The following is a 21,123-nucleotide window of genomic DNA, read 5'->3' as shown; positions in this document are numbered from 1 at the left end:
GCGGGGTGGAGTGGATTGGAGTGGAGCGGGGTGGATTGGAGTGGAGTGGAGCGGGGTAGAGTGGAGTGGAGTGGGGTAGAGTGGAGCGGGGTGGATTGGAGTGGAGCGGGGTGGATTGGAGTGGAGCGGGGTGGATTGGAGTGGAGCGGGGTGGATTGGAGTGGAGCGGGGTGGATTGGAGTGGAGCGGGGTGGAGTGGAGTGGAGTGGATCGGGGTGGAGTGGAGTGGATCGGGGTGGAGTGGAGCGGAGCGGGTGGAGTTTAGGGGGGGAATGGGGTTGAGTGGAGCGGGGTGGATTGAAGTGGAGCGGGGTGAATTGAAGTGGATTGGAGTTGAGTGGGGTGAGTTGAGCGGGGAATACTAGAGTGGAGTGGCATAGAGTAGTGTAGATTGGAGGGGAGTAGAGTGGGGTAGATTGGAGTGGAATGGGATAAGGGGTGTAGAGTGATGAGGCATAGAGTAAAGTGGTGAATTGGCATGGTGTGGTAGTGCACTACCATTACAGACCACGCATTTGAAATTGAAATGACCACTATATTTGCACAGACATACAGTTTTAATGGCGCAAACTATAAAGTATGGAAATGTCTTCACCTAGTGTACTGAAGTGTTTTGATTGCATTCAAATATTTGTTTCTACCACACTTAATTGCAAAAAACGTAATTTGCACTTTCCTAATTCTGATATATTTTGAAATATCAACCCAGATAATTTTTGTTATATGGTAGAAAAAAACTTTCGTTTCACTGCAAGATTGTAACATAAATTCTCTCACACTTTGAAGTCAGACAAAGTAATGTAATGTAAACACCAAGCTCCATGGAAGATAGGGCCTGCATTTGACCTCTGTCTTTGAATGCACAGCAAATGTGACACAATAAGAACAAGATATTAAGCCCTCTTTACAGAAAGAGAGAACTTGGAAGGATACAGTAAACAGGAAGTGCTCCACTAGAAGGACAAACTCAAGCTGGACAGCCTAAAACAAATAAAGCTAGCAAACAAAAAGCAAGCAAATGTGAATTACAAACTACAAAGCTAGTTAATGGTAAGCAACAGGCTAAATGCTTTCCCTGGGAAGCTTTCAGAATGCCCACAAGAAGTCGTTAGCAAACCAGATAGTGGAGTCGTCTGGTAGGCTTAGACCTAAATAAGGAAGCGCAATGAAATAAAATTTGCCTAGGATCACGAAATTTGGCCATGTGGGGAAGCCAGGTTCGATCCCAGGTTTTTTGGTTTCACAATATGCAATACAGCTACAACATCGCTAGCTCGCTCTTTTTTAACATTAACATCAAAGGATTAGGATAGGTTTTAACTTGACACATGAGTGTAAAACGTGGAGGTCAGGTAGAAGGTGCATAAAAGGTCGGGTAATTTTGGACTCGTTGGCCAAGAGGACCACTGGCAGAGCCAGGCCTCTGGCTCGAGCCATTAGTGGCGCGCCCACCTGGTGAGTTCACTTCGTCCTTTAACATCTCGGCCTGTGATGCCCCCCCAATACACATTTGGCATTGCAGAGTTTCAACACCCAAGATAGGCATTGATTATTAACAGTTAATTAGCAACAGGCCCCTCCAGGAAAGCACTGCGAGCAGCTCTGCACAGGGTACATTTTTGTGATGCACTCCTTTGGTAAGTGCGTCATCTCCTAATCCTATTCCTAGTATTGCCTAAAAAAACATGAGCGACAGTCCCTTCGACCCTCTTTGGCTGATGAGTGCCAGGGGTGGTGTTATGTGGACCCATGAAGAGGGCTGGTTGTCATCTTGTATATATTAAATAGAAATAAAGAAATGCAGGTACTCCTTATTTAAAGTCTCTGTGGGCTGCTGAGAACTTGCTGGTACAACCCAATTAAATGTACTGCAGCAGAGCTGAAAAGTGCAGGCACTCTCCATTTTAAATTAAATAAGTGTAAGTAGTCAGTGCTGGATATTACATGCCCATTTAAAGCACGGCTTATACCATATTTGCCTCTTTCGGTTTCAGGCAGCTGGAGACCGAACAAAGCGACTGTTGTACCGTCACCCTGCATGAGGCACTTGTTGCCAAACACAGTAAGGTTTATGAGATGGACAGATGCACTTTCCTTCCGAATATACAGCTGCTCTTCTTCTGTTATGGGACTATGGGTGACCAGCACCGGTAGCTCTTAATATTTTTAACAGGTGAGGTGGCAAGACTGGAACTGCACATGGCCTGTTGTACACGCATTCAAAACCTTTTTAAAGAGGTTAGCATCTGTGTTCCTGTCTAAAGCATAGTTACTTGGGTTGCGGCGAGGCTGTTCCAAATAAAAATACCTACTAAGTTATTGCCATTTCTCAATATGTGGAAAAACAAATAATCTAATAAAATAAGCCTTCGCGTGACAGCAGTAGATTTTCAGGGTGCTGACGTAGAATAGCACCTAAGCGAGAATGGTGGCAAACTTTACATATTCACTCACTATACATTCCTCTCAGTGAGTTGAGCACCGGTTCCAGAGATCTGGTTGTAACCTATTCCATTCATGTTCTATGAGCAATGAAACCGTGTCCAACTCTGCAGTGCTCAATATGTTCTGAGGAAATGGAAGATTGCACGTATTGCCTTGTATGAGAGAGGGAAGCTTGGTTTGCTTTGGCCATGCTGTCCCTATACTGTGAGGAACTAAGCACTACTGTTGCCGAATTGTACCTGCTTCGAATGATGCTACACTAGCTGAATCTGCCCCCTGAAGGAGAAATGCTTGCACAGTTTCTGCCCAAGGTGCAGCTCTTCTATGACGTGGGGTGTTCCCACTACTGCTGCCTCATCTTATTAAAACCTTCCAGGCTTGACCAAACGGTGTGACTAAGGGCCAATACTTCCTCTCCGCTTCCTTATTAGTGATCTTTACACTTGAGAGCACCGTCAAATAATTTAACTCCGGGTTTGCACTGTACAAAAACCTCTTGCATATGGTTAATAGACCATAATATTGCTCCATCTACGACAACAGTAAAGGCCATGTATGAGAGGCATAAGACAACCGAAGTTCCTCTTAGGTCACTAATGCACAAGTTAATTACCTTTAGGAACGCCTTATCTGGTAGAGACACCATCTAGACACAGATTTCATACCTTAGAATTATCCCCAAGCATCAGACTGGATCCATAAATTTTTATGTGAGCAGTACCCCTGTACGCAGGTAGGAGACGTCGTTTGGCTATGCGTGGCATCGGCGCCAACGCCGGAAGTGATGTGTGTGATGCCTACATAGGTGCCACCCCAGCGCGCTGTTGTAAGTTTCCTTTCTCCACTCTCCATGCCAGTAGTGCAGAGCCACAAAGAACACTGACCACTGGTGTGGAAGACTAGGGCCCTGAAGGGGGACAGTCTTGATCCTTGAATACGGTTTGCAGAGCAGGGAGGATGGGTGCGTCGGTAAGAAATCTGTAGCTAGATAGAGTCTCTACCAGATTAGGCAGTATCGAAGGTAAGTAACTTGTTCATCTGATACACTTCTAGCCGCAGATTCTTTATCTTAAAATAGATACCCAAGCAAGACTTCCCTGGAGGTGGGTCTGCTGAACAAATTCACACTAGAAAGTCAAGCAGGACCGAACGGACAAAGTGCTGATCCCGATGGACCCAATTGTCCAGGCAGTAGTGCTTGGTTAACGTGTGCAGGGAAGCCCGCATTGCTACCTAGCAGATGTCCAGGACCAGAACTCTGCAAACGAAGTGGCCGCAGGCTTTGATCTGGTGGGATGAGCAGGTAAACCCTCGAGGTTGCCTCTAGGCCAGTACATAGATCATTTTAATGCCGAGGATGATCCATTGAGAAATGGCGCTTTTCTGCACAGCCTTACCCCCTCTTGGCTCCGATGTACCCCAGAGAGTTGGCCGTCCAACCGGCAATCTTTTATGCGGTCAAGGTAGAACGACAATGCTCTTTCTGGGTTCAGTCGATGGGGTCGCTCCTCTTCCTTACAGGGATGTGGAGAATCATAAAAGAAAGGTAGGGAAATGGACTGGCCTACATGAAAGGAAGTGACAACTTTCAGCAGAAAGGAAGTTCTAGTGCAAAGAACCAGCTTGTCTGGAAAGATTGTTAGGTATGGAAGCTTAGATGACAAAGTCTGAAGCTCACTGACCCTCCAAGGCAGAAGTTATCGCCATTAAAAAGGCCGTTCTGATGGTATGGAGTCTCAGAGGAGTTATGTAGTGGCTCAAAGGGAGCACACATCAAAAATGTACGTACGTAATTGAGGTCCCAGTGAAGCATGATAAAGGGTGAAGGTGGAAAAATATGGTGGAGTGGCTGGAGGAGAGTGGGTTGGGTGGGGTGGGGAGGGGGGGGGGGGGAGATTAATAATAATGAAAAACAAAGGAACTTACCTTAAGCTTCAGCTGCCTCCCTTGTTGCGCCTTGTCATTCTTCCTTGTCCCAGCAGGCACTTGGGCAGCATAACAGACTCCCTGTGCATTCCCTGCACTGCTCTCATGCTATGAGAGCAGTGCTGGGATTGGACTGAGCGGGCTCGTTTGATGCTCGCTCAGGCACAGGAGTCTGTGTTGTTTCTACAGCCCGGTGGTTTAATACAGTCATGTTGGAGAAAACTAAATGCGCGTGTGTGTTTGGCAGGCCTAAGACAGCCAGCCAAACACACATGTGCACTTTGACGTGCACAAACTGGTCCTCCTCCCTCTCCCATGTCTCCGCCCCTCCATACACATGCTGCATCAGCCAGCAGGTGAACAATAAAACGCTGATAGAATATCATATTGTTTTTCACCTGCTGGCTCAGAGCCATTGGGGCGACGCTCCTCCGCCATTGCGGAGGATCCGCCCCTGTATGGTGGAGAAACAACCTATTCACAACATGGGATTTGAAAAGGGATGGCTGATCTGGCACCCACAGAAAGGCGGACAAGGCACAAAGAGAGCCCTTTAAGGTGCCCAGAGTAAAGCCCTGCGGATCAGGAGAAAGAATTCAGAGGGGGACCTGAGAAAGAGGAGCAGAAAGAAGGTAAATTTGTGTTTCTGCACACCATGCCACAAATTTGCCCTAGCGGCAGGTGTATACCATCTTGCTGGACGGACACCTGGCTGCCAAGATAACGTTGCAGAATTCGGGTGGAAGGTCAAAAGCTGTCAACTGTCACTGCTCAATCTCCATGCATGAAGGCGGAGAGTTGACAGGTTCGGGTGGAGAACCCTCCTCTGCTGCAGCGACAGAAGATCCTCCCAAAGAGGCAGCCTGATCAGAGGACAGATGGCCATGCTCAATAGTTCAGTATACAAAACTCTCCGAGCGGAGTCTGGAGCCACAAGGATGACTTGGGCACAATCGTTCCTGATCTTCATGAGAACTCTAAGCAGGAGTGGTATGGGCGGAAAGACATACAAGAGGCGTGAACCCAACTCGAGACAAAAAGCGTCTCCGAGTGAGAGCCACCTTGGAAACACCTACGCACAGAAGTGCTAACATTGTGCAATCTTGGATGTGGTGAATAGATCTAACCCAAGCTCTCTCCACTGCTGAAAGAAATCTTGCACCTACAGACAGAAACGGCATTGGTGATCCTCTCGGCATCTTCAGCTGAGTTTGTCCGCCAGGGCGTGAGAGCCCGCCAGGTGTTGAGCCACCAGGGATATGGCCTGAGATTCCTGTCAGGTTCAGGGGGACAGAGCCTCTAGACAAAGGGTCCACAGCCCAATCTTGTTTGTTGCAGTAGCACATGCTGATGGTGTCGTCTGTGAACACATCCACTAGCCTTCCCTTAATGGAGGATAGAAAGGCTTTCAATGCCAGCTGGATCGACCAGAGCTCCAGAAGGTTGATGTGGAGTCCAGATTCCACAGGAGACCAGAGTCCACTGATCTCCACCTCTTCCAGATGGCCGCCTCATCCCAGGGGTGAAGTGTGGCACCACTGTGAGATATGGTTGGGAAAGGGAGAGGGGTCTGCTGCTGACCCACTAGTAGTTTGTTAACCACCACTGCAGATCTTTCAGTTCCATCCAAGATCTGGACCAGGTCAGAAAGATTCCTCTGATGCTGACCCCACTGGAACTTTAGGTACTACTACAGAGCTGCAAATGCAAGCAGGTATGTGTCGGAAGCAGGATTTTTATTTATTTATTTTATGTAGTTTATAAAGCGCACAGCTACCCCCGAAGGGGTGTCCCGGCGCTAGAACCTAAGTCTCAGAGGAGAGGAAAGGAGCAAGAAGGGGAAGTAGCGTAGTAAATCAGAGTCCAGAGAAGAGCCAAGTTTTGAGTCTGGCCCGGAAGATGGATTCGGAGGGACAGAATCTAAGATCGACTGGCAGCGCGTTCCATAGTTTTGCCGCAATGACACTGAACCCTCTGCCACCCATTCTGGATAGTCTGAAACGGGGAGAGATCAGAAGGCATAGGTCATTGGATCTCAGAGATCTGATGGAGCGGGATATTGAAACACGTTTTTTCAAGTAGTTTGGTCCGCGATCGTTGATGGCTCGGTGAGTCAGAGTGAGGATCTTAAACTGGATACGGCTGGCCACAGGTAGCCAGTGCAGTTCCTTACGATATGCGGCAACTGATTGACGATAGGGAATATTGCCAATCAGCCTCGCCGCCGCATTCTGAACAATCTGCAGCCGGTCAATCAAGTATTGGGGAGCTCCAGCATAGAGGCTATTAGCATAATCCAGGTGGGACGTGATGAGGGCATGGGTAACTGTACGGCGGGAGTCCAGAGGGAGATAGGGGAGGATTTTTCTGATCATGCGCAACTTCAGGAAGCAGGCAGAGGTCACTTTTTTAATCTGAGTCTTGCATGAAAGGGAGTCGTCAAACTGGAAACACAGGTTACGGGCCGAGTGGACGGGAGAGGGAGCGGGATCGAGTGCCGTGGGCCACCACCAGGAGGAGGGAATGGAGTTTTTCTGGTTAAAAAACAGCACCTCTGTTTTGTCTGCATTGAGTCTTAGATGGTTTTCAGACATCCAACCACTGATGTTGTTGAGGCACAGGCGGAAGTTGGAGAACGCGGAGTCAGAGTGGTCTCTGAAGGAAAACACTAGCTGGGTATCATCAGCATAGGAGACCACCCTGACTCCGTAGGACTCCACCACGCCGGCCAGTGGGGCAAGATAGATGTTAAAAAACAGAGGGCTGAGGGCCGAGCCCTGTGGCACACCGCAAAACAGGGGTTTTTCCTCCGATTTAAAAGGCCGCAACAATACCCTCTGACTTCTTCCTGAGAGGAAGGACTCGATCCAGCTAAAGGCAGTGCCGCCAATGCAGTGCCGCCAGGATGCAGGAGGTCAAGAGGCCCAGCAGCCTCCGGAGTCAGCCTCATCAAAACCCAGGGTAGAGGCTGAAACATATGTATCATAGCCTGAATATCCTGGACTCTTGGTTCGGGAGGATGAGACCATGGGCAGGACATGTGCAACCAAATCCACCATGCATGGAAGTTATAGCCCAAAAGTCACGAGGTGTTTATGGACTGCAGTGCCAGACTGGTGGAAGACAACATTTGTTTGCCTAAAGTGTCCAGCCTCTGGGAATCCCTTTCCGGTGAGGTGGTAGGGAATGCACCAGGGTTTACATGGGAGGTGGAACTGGACCACCAAGCTCTCTTGCATGGGGTGCTGTGTCAGGAAATTGGGGTCCTCTATGGTGGGGCGATGGCGGCGGGAAATTGTCCTTTTCACTGGTGCCCCAGTGCTGGACTTAGTCCTGGTCCCAAGCAGGACCTCTGTAAGGGCTTTATTAGAAGGGAGTAGCAGCTCTGAGGGAGTCTCCCACAGCTGAAGCACCTCTGTCAAGATGTTAGTCTGCCAATCCTCACACTTGTCAATATTGGGGTTTTAGTGGCTGGTATTCCTCAGGGTCCTGCGGCTCCTTCCAATCCTCCCCAAGTCCCAACCCATAGAAATAGGGCTCAGGCATGTCAAGTCAAGTCAAGTCAATATATTTATATAGCGCGATACATACCCAGAGGGTCTCAAGGCGCTTGAAGAGGGGTGGGGAATTACTTCTCGAATATCCAAGTTTTAAGTTGCTTTCTGAATGCTAGGTGGTTTTGAGTGAGGCGAAGGTGCAAGGGAAGTGAGTTCCAGGAAAGACGTGTATTGAGGCATTCGGGTCCAAGTTCGTAAAGAGCTTTGTGTGCGTGGGTGAGGAGGCGGAAAGTTATCCTCTTATTGACGGGGAGCCAGTGGAGGTTTTTCAGGTGACCAGAAATGTGTTCTTTACGCGGGATGTCTAAAATGAGTCTGGCTGATGCGTTGGAGTTTTTTCTGAAGTTTTGCGGTGGTACCGGCGTAGAGGGTGTTTCCGTAGTCCAGGCGGCTTGTAACCAGTGCGTGGGTGGCCGTTTTTCTAGTTTCGGTGGGGATCCAGCGAAATGTTTTTTTGAGCATGCGAAGAGTGTTGAAGCAAGATGAAGAGACAGCGTTGACTTGTCTGGTCATCGAGAGTGAGGAATCCAGGATGACGCCTAGATTCCGTGTGTGATCCGTCGGGATGGGTGCTTTTCCAAGGGCCTCTGGCCACCAAGTGTCGTCCCAGGCGGAGGGGGAGGTACCTAAGATAAGGACTTCTGTTTTGTCTGAATTCAGTTTCAGACGGCTATGCTTCATCCATTCGGCTACCTCTTTCATTCCTTCATGTAGGTTGGTTTTGGCGATGTTTGGGTCTTTGGTGAGTGAGAGGATCAGTTGAGTGTCATCAGCGTAGGAGATGATGTTGAGGTTGTGTTGGCGTGCGATGGTTGCGAGGGGGCTCATGTATACGTTGAAGAGGGTGGGGCTGAGAGAAGATCCTTGTGGCACGCCACAAATGACTTCAGTGGCCTCTGACTTGAATGGTGGGAGGCGTACTCTCAGAGTTCTTCCGGCAAGGAATGAGGTGATCCATTCCAGTGCTTTTCCTTGGATTCCGATGTTTCTGAGTCGTTGTAACAGGGTGTTATGACAGACTGTGTCGAAGGCTGCGGAGAGGTCGAGGAGGATGACTGTGTCTCCATTGTCCAGTAGAGTTCGGATGTCGTCTGTTGCTGCGATGAGTGCGGTCTCAGTACTGTGTTTGGCTCGGAAGCCGGACTGTGAGGAGTCGAGGGATTTGTTGGCTTCGAGGAAGGCGGCGAGCTGGTTGTTGACAGCTTTCTCAATGACTTTGGCCGGGAATGGAAGGAGCGAGATGGGGCGGTAGTTTTTGAGTTCGGTGGGGTCAGCTGTGGATTTTTTCAGAAGGGCGCTGAGTTCGGTGTGTTTCCAGCTTTCTGGGAAGGTGCCGGAGTTGAGGGAGCAGTTGATGACGTCTCGGAGGTGTGGTGCTATGATGGAGTCTGCTTTGTTGAAGATGTGGTGAGGATATGGGTCTGTGGGGGATCCTGAGTGGATGGAGTTCATTAGGCGGATGGTGTCCTCAGTGGTGATTGGGTTCCAGTCATTAAGGATATTCAAGGGGGGTGAAGGTACGGCAGAGGGTTGGGTGGGTTGGTCGTCGAAGCTGTTGTGGATGTCTGCGATTTTGTCGTGGAAGAATGAAGCTAGTGAGTCGCAAAGGGTTTGAGAGGGGGTGATGTCGTTGGAGTTGGCAGTGGGATTGGTAAACTCTTTGACAACTTGAATAATTCCTTGCTGTTGTGGGCGTTTTTGTCTAGTCGGTCTTTGAATGCGGTTTTCCTGGCAGTCCGGATCAATTGGTGGTGTATGCGGGTGGCGTTTTTTAAGGCATCCCTGGTGTTGGTGTTTGGGTCTTTTTTCCAGGCCTTCTCAAGGGAGCGACAGAGTTTCTTGGATTGGAGTGCAAGGCTCCAATCACACCAGGAGCGTCTACATCGATATCGGTGTTGGAGAAGGTAGAGGTGGTACGAAAGAAAGGCACAGGTCCGGATCACTCTGTGGCTCCAAGGGGGTAGACTGACACCGGGGATGGGCCCTCCAGCAGGGAACTAGTAGGGCCCCCTTCCAAACCCACAGGCCTGAAGATAAGTCAGCGGGAACAAGCTGGTACACAGCCTCAAACTTCACTGAGGGTGGGTGGGTGAGGGGGGACGCTCTAGGTCCCAGAAACTCAGTGAGGAGCAAAGCCTGCTAAACTGTGGAGCCAGGCCTTAAATGACTATGCGGTCTCATCTCATCTCATCTCAGACGACTTAGACTGTCAGGGTGAAGTTGAAGACCTCTTTGACTTCTTACTCTTCTTCTTTTTGTGGGACTTACCTGAACGCCAAGACGACTTTGATGAAGATGGATAGCTCCGCGACCGATCCCAGGACCTTCCTCTCGACCGGAATAGAGACCGCCACGCTGTAGAACATAGAGCGGAAAGGAGCCTAAGGGACCTCTCCCTCAAGACCTTGGGGTGCCTGAAATGGCAGTCAGAGCAGGTCTTCGCGTCAAGGTCACGCTCAAGGCACCACAGGTAAACAAGCTGCGAGTCTGTCATTGCAGCAGGGCTTGAAGCCAGATTTCCTAGTGGACATCCCTGCCACAGCAGAAGAATCTAAAAAAAACTTTGACAAAAAGTAGAAAAAGGTCAGTCAAAAAAAGACGGGGAGTAGCTCTCCTAAATCTGGGCTGACTGGCACGGAAAGAAAAGAACGGGCATCAGCGCGCTCGAGTGGCGCCTATATATGCGCAGAATAAGTTCATTCCGACGTCGACGTCGCCGTCGCCGCGCTGGCCCAAATGATGCTACCTAACAGCACGCAGACGTACTGCTAACAAGAAAATTTACGGATCCAGTCTGACCTCCGAGGATAATTCTATGGTAAGGTATCTGTGGCTAGAATTTTCTATCAGATAAAACTTTCATCATAGAAGAAGGTGGAACGAAAGTGATATCCATGAAGGGTCTGATTTGGATATAGTGTCCTGTGTTAGAATGGAATAAATAATGCTACACGTCCCAGAACTCAAAGAAAAACTGAATTGGAGCAGCACATCATGCATGGACCTTGGAAACTTAATAGGGTTGCACTTCCAGTCAATGTTGACATTTTAGCCAAAACCCCTTTGCATGCTGGGGTTTTGATTCCATAATGAAACTTTGAAATGCGAAACTACAATCTCCACAATGCAACGTGCAGATTGGTAGGGAAAAATATATGTTGGTGATCCATGTCATATTCTCGAAGCACAGAGTGGTAAAATGTAAAATACAATTTAGTTCTTGAATTTCTGCCGTTTTTCTTGTAAGCCACAATGGTTAAACAACCCAGTGGATGAGAGGGGAAGATGGTATTTCAGGTATAAATTCCAGATTCTCCTGCTAATGGGCTAACACTTCTTGGAAATCCGCCTGTTACACATTTCCTAAAACAATTTGTGCATCTGCAAGTTACATGTCCCTAGAGACCCAGAGAAAATAATAATAATGACCTTTAACCCCCTCATCTCCAGCCCATCCCCGGAGTTTTCATAATTTAGGGGGCTCGCTCACAGTTCATGCAAGTGCAGCACAGGCCGCAAGTGCTGCTCCGCGAAGGTTGCCAGTAGTGACAAGGGTCACTAAACAGACGCACAGGTAAGAGCACCTCTTGTAGCACTACAGCCGAGTCAGCAGTACAGTGCAGCAGATAACTAGTACGGACAAGTTCCCAGTGTGAGCTGCTCTATAGTGCATGGATGAAACGTTGATATAAACAGACCGCTCCGGGACCGGCAGAATGGTAAGGCTGCAGAATACCGAGGCTGCCTAATGATTCATGCCTGCTTCTTCCATCACCTCCACCTCCTGTCTCCTTATCTCACTATTGCAGTTTCTTTTTCTCCCCCTGTGTACCCCTTTATCATAGTATTCCTACTTTTATCCTTCACCTGCCTTCTCTCTTTTCCAACTCTTGCTCTGGGTAAAATAATGATTATAAGTCCCAATTGTAGGAAATAAGTACTTGTGCCCAGAACCTGCTACAGGTAAGTACAGAATTATAAGAAACAGGATCCAATCCCTGAACCCGCTTCATAGCTTCCAAAAACTTGAGCTGCGACCAATCAGGCTGCAAACATGGCCGAGGAGGCTGTACCAAATAAAGACCCACCAGGCAATATAACTCTAATTTAGGACTGCTATTTTTTAATATCCTTTTTTTATACTTTACTTGACAATTAAAGACCAACAAAGCTGTTTTACTGTGTTGCTTTAAGCAGGTCTAAACGAAGAGTGATACAACTGTACTGATCGCCAATTATAGTTTCACTTTTGGTCTAGGAGCCTCAACAAACCTTTCAGTGTTTACGTGAGATTATAATAAGCTATGACTGCAATACACTATTTATTTTTATTTTATTTGAAAGGTTTTACAAAGCAGGAACATGGCCTGACTGAATATCAGAGTGCTGCACATATAAGCAAACCATAAAAGAAGATAAGCAGACATAAGGTGATCCTATTAGATATAAAGTATCAAAGCTTTGCAAAGATGAAAGGTAAATTTATGCTGTAGACATGAAATAAAAGTTACTTTGGCGACTTCAAGTCTATAGCTGCAGGAAGCTTTTCAGGAACAACCCTACTCTGTAGTATTGATTATGCACTGAAGTTACACCAACACATTTACAAAAGAGCACTCACATGATTATCTAACTATCTCCTTATGCTAGAGCCAGGCATTCGCATGCACCAACCATGGCTACAGGGCGGGGTGGCAAGGGTCTGGCTTTGTTCACGAGTGAGAGAGTGAGACAGCACAGGGCAGTAAATGGATGGCACTAGCTCCAATTGTGAACGGGTGGCAGCAGCCACCGACCTCAAGCCCTGCTTTGAGAGCCTATTTGCATCAAGGACAGAATTACACCGTTACAGCGGGAATTAGATCATCTTCGGTGTTATTACAAAGGGTGTAGGTAATAAGAGTGGTCTGCGAAGATTGACGTTGTGCGACCCTGTATTATTCTGGGATTGTTCCATTGCACAGACTACTGCAGAGCACAACCAAGGCCTTTACTTGTACAGGTGTATATGTGTTATTATTCCTGTTAGATTATCGCTCATGAAGTTTAACCATGACATAGTAATTCTAATGGCCACCATTGTACCTGACATGGTGTCTATTGTGCTACTACTATGGGTATAGCACGTGGCACTTGTCAGATGGAAAAGAAAATCCCCATTTTAAGAAGAGTCTTTGGTGATTGCCATGGCTACAGCGGAGGTCAAAGTGAAGAAGATAAGGGGAAACTACACGGTCCAAAAGTGAGTAATCAATGAAATCATGTGGCACCCAACAGAAAAGCTCGTACAACAGACCAATAAGACGTTGAAGGCCCACCATGTAAGATGAAAGCCACAGTTTTCTATTGAATGTGTTCCCTACACATATCAATACACGGCTACACCACACTTTATATCATTAGATAATCATGCTTAGTCATGCATTCAAGGTCCTAGTTTTCTGGACAAACACACCATAAAACACGAGAGCAAACAAAATCAAGCTTCCCAAAATTTCGCCCCATCATCTGACACCACAACCCTAAGCCAAAAGGAAGTTGCTAATTTGACACAGAAACTCATTGGGCAAATGGTGATCTGTTTAAAACTCTTGATTTTTCTCTTCTCCAGACATGGCTCTAGCACCACTTCTGTTTTACTACAGTAGGTTGCTTCTTGGCAAGTGCATGACTGTCCAGGTCAACAAGTCCCTCTTCTGCACAGCCTTCCCCTTCTTTGCTTCAGAAAATTCCACCAAATGCTGACTGTCCAGTCAATGGTCCTTGGTATGATCAATGTAAAAACGTAAAGCCCTTTTGTGGTCAAGCTGATGGAGCCTTGCCTCCTCTTTCAAGATGTGAGGAGGACAGTGATCAAATGACCAACGTAGAAGGAGTCACAACTACCAGTAAGCAGGCTGGCTGAGCATTCCGCACCAATTTGTCTGGAAAAAAGGTGGTGTCGAGTGGTTACACTTAAACTGCATGCAGTTCACTTACACGAAAAGCTGATGTAATCGCAATGAGGAAGACAGTTTGAGTGAGGAGACACAGCATGCAACTACACATAGGCTCGAACAGCCTACACATGATGACTGCCAAGACCAAGTAAGGTACCAATGGAGCATCACAAACAGTTTTAGAGGGCAGAAGTGTGTCACATATTTAATAAACCACATCACAAGTGATATGTACAAGAATGGCTGGTCCAATAAAAACTGAAAAACTAAAGGACCAACAAATAATCGTTTACAGTGCCCACTGTAAAGACTTTCTGGGCTATATGTAAAATAAACAAAAGGACGCCTCACTGTTTTGGCTGTGAGGTGCGAGTGTTTTGGCAACACACCACATTACATATTTGTCCCACCTCCCAGTATAGGTGATTTCATGCATGGGCATCTGGCAGCAGGACGACATCCACCACTTCCGAAAGTAAATAGAATGCAGCAAATTGTCGCAGCTCAATTTCTTCACATGGAGGAGTTATTTACAGAGGTTCAGGTGGAGGACCCTGCCCTGTTGCTGAGACAGAAGGTTCTCCCGAAGTGGTACACAAATCAATAAGCAAAATGCTCATAAGGTTAGGGTACCCCGCTCTGACACATTCCAGGGCAATTAGGATGAATTGTGCCCACTTGTTCTGGCAGGAGAAGCAGTTGTTTGGCATGAAGGAGCCCCATGTCCCGTTCTAGGCAAATCCGTCATCCAAAACTGTTAAAACTGTATGTTCAACATTGCTGCAAAGATGTAGCCAGGGTTCGCCCTGCTGGTCAAATACAACCTGCGCCACCTTGGGATGTAGATACCACCTCGTGATGTTCCAAATGAAGTTTGCTTATTTCCTCCAATCTGGCATTCAGGGACCCAGAAAGATCGGTGGTGATCAGGAAGATGTTCTGATATTCCAGCACCCCCCCCCCCCATAGGTGCAGACTTCTGGTAAAGGACCTAGGACACCACTTTGCCCACCTTGTTGCAGTAAAACATGGCAGTAGTGCGGTCTGTGAGATCCTGCACCATCCTCCTATCATGGCAGGAAAATCTTCAGGAACTAACACATGGGCCATAGCGCCAACATGTCGATGTGGAGCTGACTTTCCACTCAGGCCTGAGGCCTCTGATCTCCAGCACTTGTAGATGACCACTCCACAAAAAAGTAAAACTGCGCCCATCACCCCTTTCAGATCTGGGTGCGGGATGAAGACAAGCCTGCTGTAGGTCAAATTGTGAACAATCAATCACCACTGCTGTCTTGGCCAGTCTCCTCCAAGATCTGAATGGTATTAGTAAGGCCGCCTTGATATTGGGCCCACTTAGGACTTCATGTTCGACTGCGTGGCTCACCAGTCCCACCTGGCACAAGTGAAAAAGAATATGTACGGAGCTAAGAGGCCGAGAAGCCTCAGAACCAGCCTCCCAGGATCAAGCATGAACAGTGGGTTCATAGCCCAAATATGTTTGACCCGTTGCGGCACAGGAAAAGCCTCTTATTCTACTGTAACCAGGATCGCCCCAATGTAGGGAAGCCTCTATAAAGTAATCAGGTGTAACTTCACCTCGTTTATGGTAAACCCTAATTTCTCTGGCTAGACCATATAGTGCCGGGACACTCCGATGAGTAGCTGTGCGCTCTAGAAATCCCTGTACATTAACTTTTTTCTTCTTTCACTTGGACTTTGGCCTACCTAACGATATCTAGTGGGAATAGGAGCAGGTGCAGGAAAAGCCCCGGGACCAGAACTTGGGGCAGGACATGGATGGAGACCGCAACTTCTCTATTTGGCAATGTACCCAACCTCCTAGTCTTTAATCGCCTTTGGATGTAGTAGGGCAAATTTGTCACATGACTGAGTCATGGCTGTGGCCCAAGCACATCTTCAGCTGTTTGTGACCGACATCCGCTTCCTGAAATCACGGCACATCTTGATCCGGTCATTTTTGGTTGGAACATCATTCCCAATCACACTATTTGAAGTCATTGAAACACTGACAAGGTTGGAGATTAATCACCGGATCTGCATCAGAAGGCATAGGCAGAAAGAAACGGGCGTCAGCGCGCAGGAGTGGCACTTACAAGAGACTCTCTTCCATCACTTATGGGAGGGTATGGTGCCAGCTTGGAAAAGCACGATACTGGGCCCATGCCAGAAAAGGCTCTGGATTGAGTTTGGCCAATGGGGGATATTCGGAGGGAGGAATTTGTGGTTAGACGTATGCATCAGAAATATTATTTTGGGTGTACATTTTACGGTAAATGGATTTCCAGGTAGTAACGCAATTACCACCGCAGGCAATGCATTATCCACTGGTGGTACTGGTTTGAGTGAAGGCACACAATACACATGATGTACATCCAAGTTGCCTCACCAAACACATATATAGTAAGTCACATACAGAAATGCATCACCAGACAATATTGGTTTTCCTGTGTGCTGCGGGTAATCGACAAATGCCACAAGTGGTATTTGCACACTGTTTCTGTAAACGAGGTCCCAGGCCTCTTAGTAAGGCTTCACTAATCACATTGCCGCATACTGAAAAGCACCCTTAAAATAACACTCGAACACAAGCAGCCAGCATTGACAGAGCCCAGGAAATTAAGTAGCATGATTTTAATTAATCATTTCAAAAGGTAAATGAATGCACAGATGGGCTGATCAAACAACAGATTTCTTATGTTGTCCATGGGACTTGCTCTGAAGGGAAAAGGTAGAGATAATCTTACTTTACACATTTCACTCATGCACACACGTAATATTCACTTGGTTCTGTCTTCAAACAACAAAGGATCTTTAGTCACTTACCTTTCGGCACCTCGGATTGGGACAGCTAAAACGAGTCACATCTTTGTCTAGAATTGCAGGAAAACTGCACAAAGGACACCTACGGAGAATAGATTAAAAAAGTCACAACCCTCTCGACTGCTAAATATTGCATTTGCCAAGTTATAACCCTCAAGCTCAACTGTAGCAAATGAAGAGTACAATGCATCAGACCCCCTGCGGATACTGCGAAAAATACAGGAAAAATGCAAAATGAGGAGGGTTCTTATCCAAACCACATCCATATTAAACCACATCCATCTAAGAAGTTGGACTACTGTGGCTAGAAATATGGTGGAAGATGCATTATAGAAGGAATCTCACTTGTCAAACTGGTTGAAAGAGAAATTAACTGGTGTTTATGTGCAGAGATGTGTTTTAATTGGAGGGGATATTTTATTGTAGAACAGTTATCAGTTAATGGTGGTCTGGGTATCGCACATGGACTTGCGTGTCTGAGTATGGCCTTAAAGTGGAACTTTGCAGTCTGTGCCCCTTTGTGTTATTCATCAATAGCCGGAGGTTTACATTGAATATCTACTGTAGACCATCCTTGTTTAGTATTACAAACATCCGCAGTACATATTAATAACTTTTGGGAATGAATACCACACCTCTGGTGCATAGCTGTTAATACATTTATTTGGGGGATTGACCACGAAAAAGGAAAACTTATACTGAAGGCAATAAACCAGTATTGGCAGAGAAAATAGGTCTCGCCTTTGGGACCAATTGGCTTTGCCAATGACTTTTATCCACACTGTACAGCATCAGCGAGATGCTGTGCAGCACAGATAAAAGGTTATATGCTAAAATATATTTTTTTAAGGCGCAATGATGCTGCAATGTCATTTTGTATCCATGAATCCTCTACTTACCTATACATGCCTACAAAATGCCACTGGTGCCATTTTATTTTAATTTACTGAGTCAAGATTAATTGGTAAACAAAAAATAAAACAAGCACTGGCGTTGCCAATAGGTCTCGCAGTAGGAAAGTTGGAGCTATTGGTTTTGTAAATGACAAAGCCCTTTATGTATTTAAAATGATAACCAAAGTGAAAGGCATTGTTATTTGCAATTGTAATGGCTCCAACTGTCGTACTGCGAGACCTATTGGCAACGTGAGTGGTTTTTCGTGTGCGAGTGGCGTTGTGTGTGTGAGTGGCGTTGTGTGTGTGAGTGGCGTTGCGTGCGTGAGTGGCGTTGCGTAGTTGAGTGGCGTTGCGTAGTTGAGTGGCGTTGCGTAGTTGAGTGGCGTTGCGTAGTTGAGTGGCGTTGCGTAGTTGAGTGGCGTTGCGTAGTTGAGTGGCGTTGCGTAGTTGAGTGGCGTTGCGTAGTTGAGTGGCGTTGCGTAGTTGAGTGGCGTTGCGTAGTTGAGTGGCGTTGCGTAGTTGAGTGGCGTTGCGTAGTTGAGTGGCGTTGCGTAGTTGAGTGGCGTTGCGTAGTTGAGTGGCGTTGCGTAGTTGAGTGGCGTTGCGTAGTTGAGTGGCGTTGCGTAGTTGAGTGGCGTTGCGTAGTTGAGTGGCGTTGCGTAGTTGAGTGGCGTTGCGTAGTTGAGTGGCGTTGCGTAGTTGAGTGGCGTTGCGTAGTTGAGTGGCGTTGCGTAGTTGAGTGGCGTTGCGTAGATGAGTGGCGTAGCGTAGATGAGTGGCGTAGCGTAGATGAGTGGCGTAGCGTAGATGAGTGGCGTAGCGTAGATGAGTGGCGTAGCGTAGATGAGTGGCGTAGCGTAGATGAGTGGCGTTGCGTAGATGAGTGGCGTTGCGTAGATGAGTGGCGTTGCGTAGGTGAGTGGCGTTGCGTAGGTGAGTGGCGTTGCGTAGGTGAGTGGCGTTGCGTAGTTGAGTGGCGTTGCGTAGTTGCGTGGCGTTGCGTAGTTGAGTGGCGTTGCGTAGTTGAGTGGCGTTGCGTAGTTGAGTGGCGTTGCGTAGTTGAGTGGCGTTGCGTAGTTGAGTGGCGTTGCGTAGTTGAGTGGCGTTGCGTAGTTGAGTGGCGTTGCGTAGTTGAGTGGCGTTGCGTAGTTGAGTGGCGTTGCGTAGTTGAGTGGCGTTGCGTAGTTGAGTGGCGTTGCGTAGATGAGTGGCGTAGCGTAGATGAGTGGCGTTGCGTAGATGAGTGGCGTTGCGTAGGTGAGTGGCGTTGCGTAGTTGAGTGGCGTTGCGTAGTTGAGTGGCGTGGCGTTGCGTAGTTGCGTGGCGTTGCGTAGTTGAGTGGCGTTGCGTAGTTGCGTGGCGTTGCGTAGTTGCGTGGCGTTGCGTAGTTGAGTGGCGTTGCGTAGTTGAGTGGCGTTGCGTAGTTGAGTGGCGTTGCGTAGTTGAGTGGCGTTGCGTAGTTGTGTGGCGTTGCGTAGTTGTGTGGCGTTGCGTAGATGAGTGGCGTTGCGTAGATGAGTGGCGTTGCGTAGATGAGTGGCGTTGCGTAGTTGAGTGGCGTTGCGTAGTTGCGTGGCGTTGCGTAGTTGCGTGGCGTTGCGTAGTTGCGTGGCGTTGCGTAGTTGCGTGGCGTTGCGTAGTGGCGTGGCGTAGTTGAGTGGCGTTGCGTAGTTGAGTGGCGTTGCGTAGTTGAGTGGCGTTGCGTAGTTGAGTGGCGTTGCGTAGATGAGTGGCGTTGCGTAGATGAGTGGCGTAGCGTAGATGAGTGGCGTAGCGTAGATGAGTGGCGTTGCGTAGGTGAGTGGCGTTGCGTAGTTGAGTGGCGTTGCGTAGTTGAGTGGCGTGGCGTTGCGTAGTTGAGTGGCGTTGCGTAGTTGAGTGGCGTTGCGTAGTTGCGTGGCGTTGCGTAGTTGCGTGGCGTTGCGTAGTTGCGTGGCGTTGAGTGGCGTTGCGTAGTTGCGTGGTGTTGCATAGTTGCGTGGCGTTGCGTAGTTGAGTGGCGTTGCGTAGTTGAGTGGCGTTGCGTAGTTGAGTGGCGTTGCGTAGTTGAGTGGCGTTGCGTAGTTGAGTGGCGTTGCGTAGATGTGTGGCGTTGCGTAGTTGAGTGGCGTTGCGTAGTTGAGTGGCGTTGCGTAGTTGAGTGGCGTTGCGTAGTTGAGTGGCGTTGCGTAGTTGAGTGGCGTTGCGTAGTTGAGTGGCGTTGCGTAGTTGAGTGGCGTTGCGTAGTTGAGTGGCGTTGCGTAGTTGCGTGGCGTTGCGTAGTTGCGTGGCGTTGCGTAGTTGCGTGGCGTTGCGTAGTTGAGTGGCGTTGCGTAGTTGAGTGGCGTTGCGTAGTTGAGTGGCGTTGCGTAGTTGAGTGGCGTTGCGTAGTTGAGTGGCGTTGCGTAGTTGAGTGGCGTTGCGTAGATGAGTGGCGTAGCGTAGATGAGTGGCGTAGCGTAGATGAGTGGCGTTGCGTAGATGAGTGGCGTTGCGTAGATGAGTGGCGTTGCGTAGGTGAGTGGCGTTGCGTAGTTGAGTGGCGTTGCGTAGTTGAGTGGCGTGGCGTTGCGTAGTTGCGTGGCGTTGCGTAGTTGAGTGGCGTTGCGTAGTTGAGTGGCGTTGCGTAGTTGAGTGGCGTTGCGTAGTTGCGTGGCGTTGCGTAGTTGAGTGGCGTTGCGTAGTTGCGTGGCGTTGAGTGGCGTTGCGTAGTTGAGTGGCGTTGCGTAGTTGAGTGGCGTTGCGTAGCTGCGTGGCGTTGCGTAGTTGAGTGGCGTTGCGTAGTTGAGTGGCGTTGCGTAGTTGAGTGGCGTTGCGTAGTTGCGTGGCGTTGCGTAGTTGCGTGGCGTTGCGTAGTTGCGTGGCGTTGAGTGGCGTTGCGTAGTTGAGTGGCGTTGCGTAGATGTGTGGCGTTGCGTAGATGTGTGGCGTTGCGTAGATGTGTGGCGTTGCGTAGATGAGTGGCGTTGCGTAGATGAGTGGCGTTGCGTAGTTGAGTGGCGTTGCGTGGCGTTGCGTAGTGGAGTGGCGTTGCGTAGTTGAGTGGCGTTGCGTAGTTGAGTGGCGTTGCGTAGTTGAGTGGCGTTGCGTAGTTGAGTGGCGTTGCGTAGTTGCGTGGCGTTGCGTAGTTGCGTGGCGTTGCGTAGTTGCGTGGCGTTGCGTAGTTGCGTGGCGTTGCGTAGTTGCGTGGCGTTGCGTAGATGCGTGGCGTTGCGTAGATGAGTGGCGTTGCGTAGATGAGTGGCGTTGCGTAGATGAGTGGCGTTGCGTAGATGAGTGGCGTTGCGTAGATGAGTGGCGTTGCGTAGGTGAGTGGCGTTGCGTAGGTGAGTGGCGTTGCGTAGTTGAGTGGCTTTGCGTAGTTGAGTTGAGTGGCGTTGCGTAGTTGAGTGGCGTTGCGTGGCGTTGCGTAGTTGCGTGGCGTTGCGTAGTTGCATGGCGTTGCGTAGTTGCGTGGCGTTGCGTAGTTGAGTTGAGTGGCGTTGCGTAGTTGAGTTGAGTGGCGTTGCGTAGTTGAGTTGAGTGGCGTTGCGTAGT

General features: G+C 48.5%; 1 protein-coding gene across 8 annotated transcripts in view; it reads right to left on the bottom strand.

Moving 5' to 3' along the window:
- Positions 1–21,123, bottom strand: part of RNF216 (ring finger protein 216) — a 776,933-nt gene that overhangs the window by 265,076 nt on the left and 490,734 nt on the right. For all 8 annotated transcript variants that reach the window (XM_086940659.1, XM_086940658.1, XM_086940657.1 and 5 more), the window contains one exon: positions 16,715–16,793. In XM_086940659.1, the coding sequence (XP_086796785.1) occupies positions 16,715–16,793 (79 nt within the window). The remainder of the gene's footprint in view (positions 1–16,714; positions 16,794–21,123) is intronic.

The sequence above is a fragment of the Lissotriton vulgaris genome, chromosome 10 (genome assembly GCF_964263255.1).
Source record: "Lissotriton vulgaris chromosome 10, aLisVul1.2, whole genome shotgun sequence".
In the NCBI taxonomy this organism is placed as follows: domain Eukaryota; kingdom Metazoa; phylum Chordata; class Amphibia; order Caudata; family Salamandridae; genus Lissotriton; species Lissotriton vulgaris.
The sequence above is the reverse complement of the archived record's forward strand: the minus strand, read 5'-3'. Positions and strand labels throughout refer to the sequence as shown.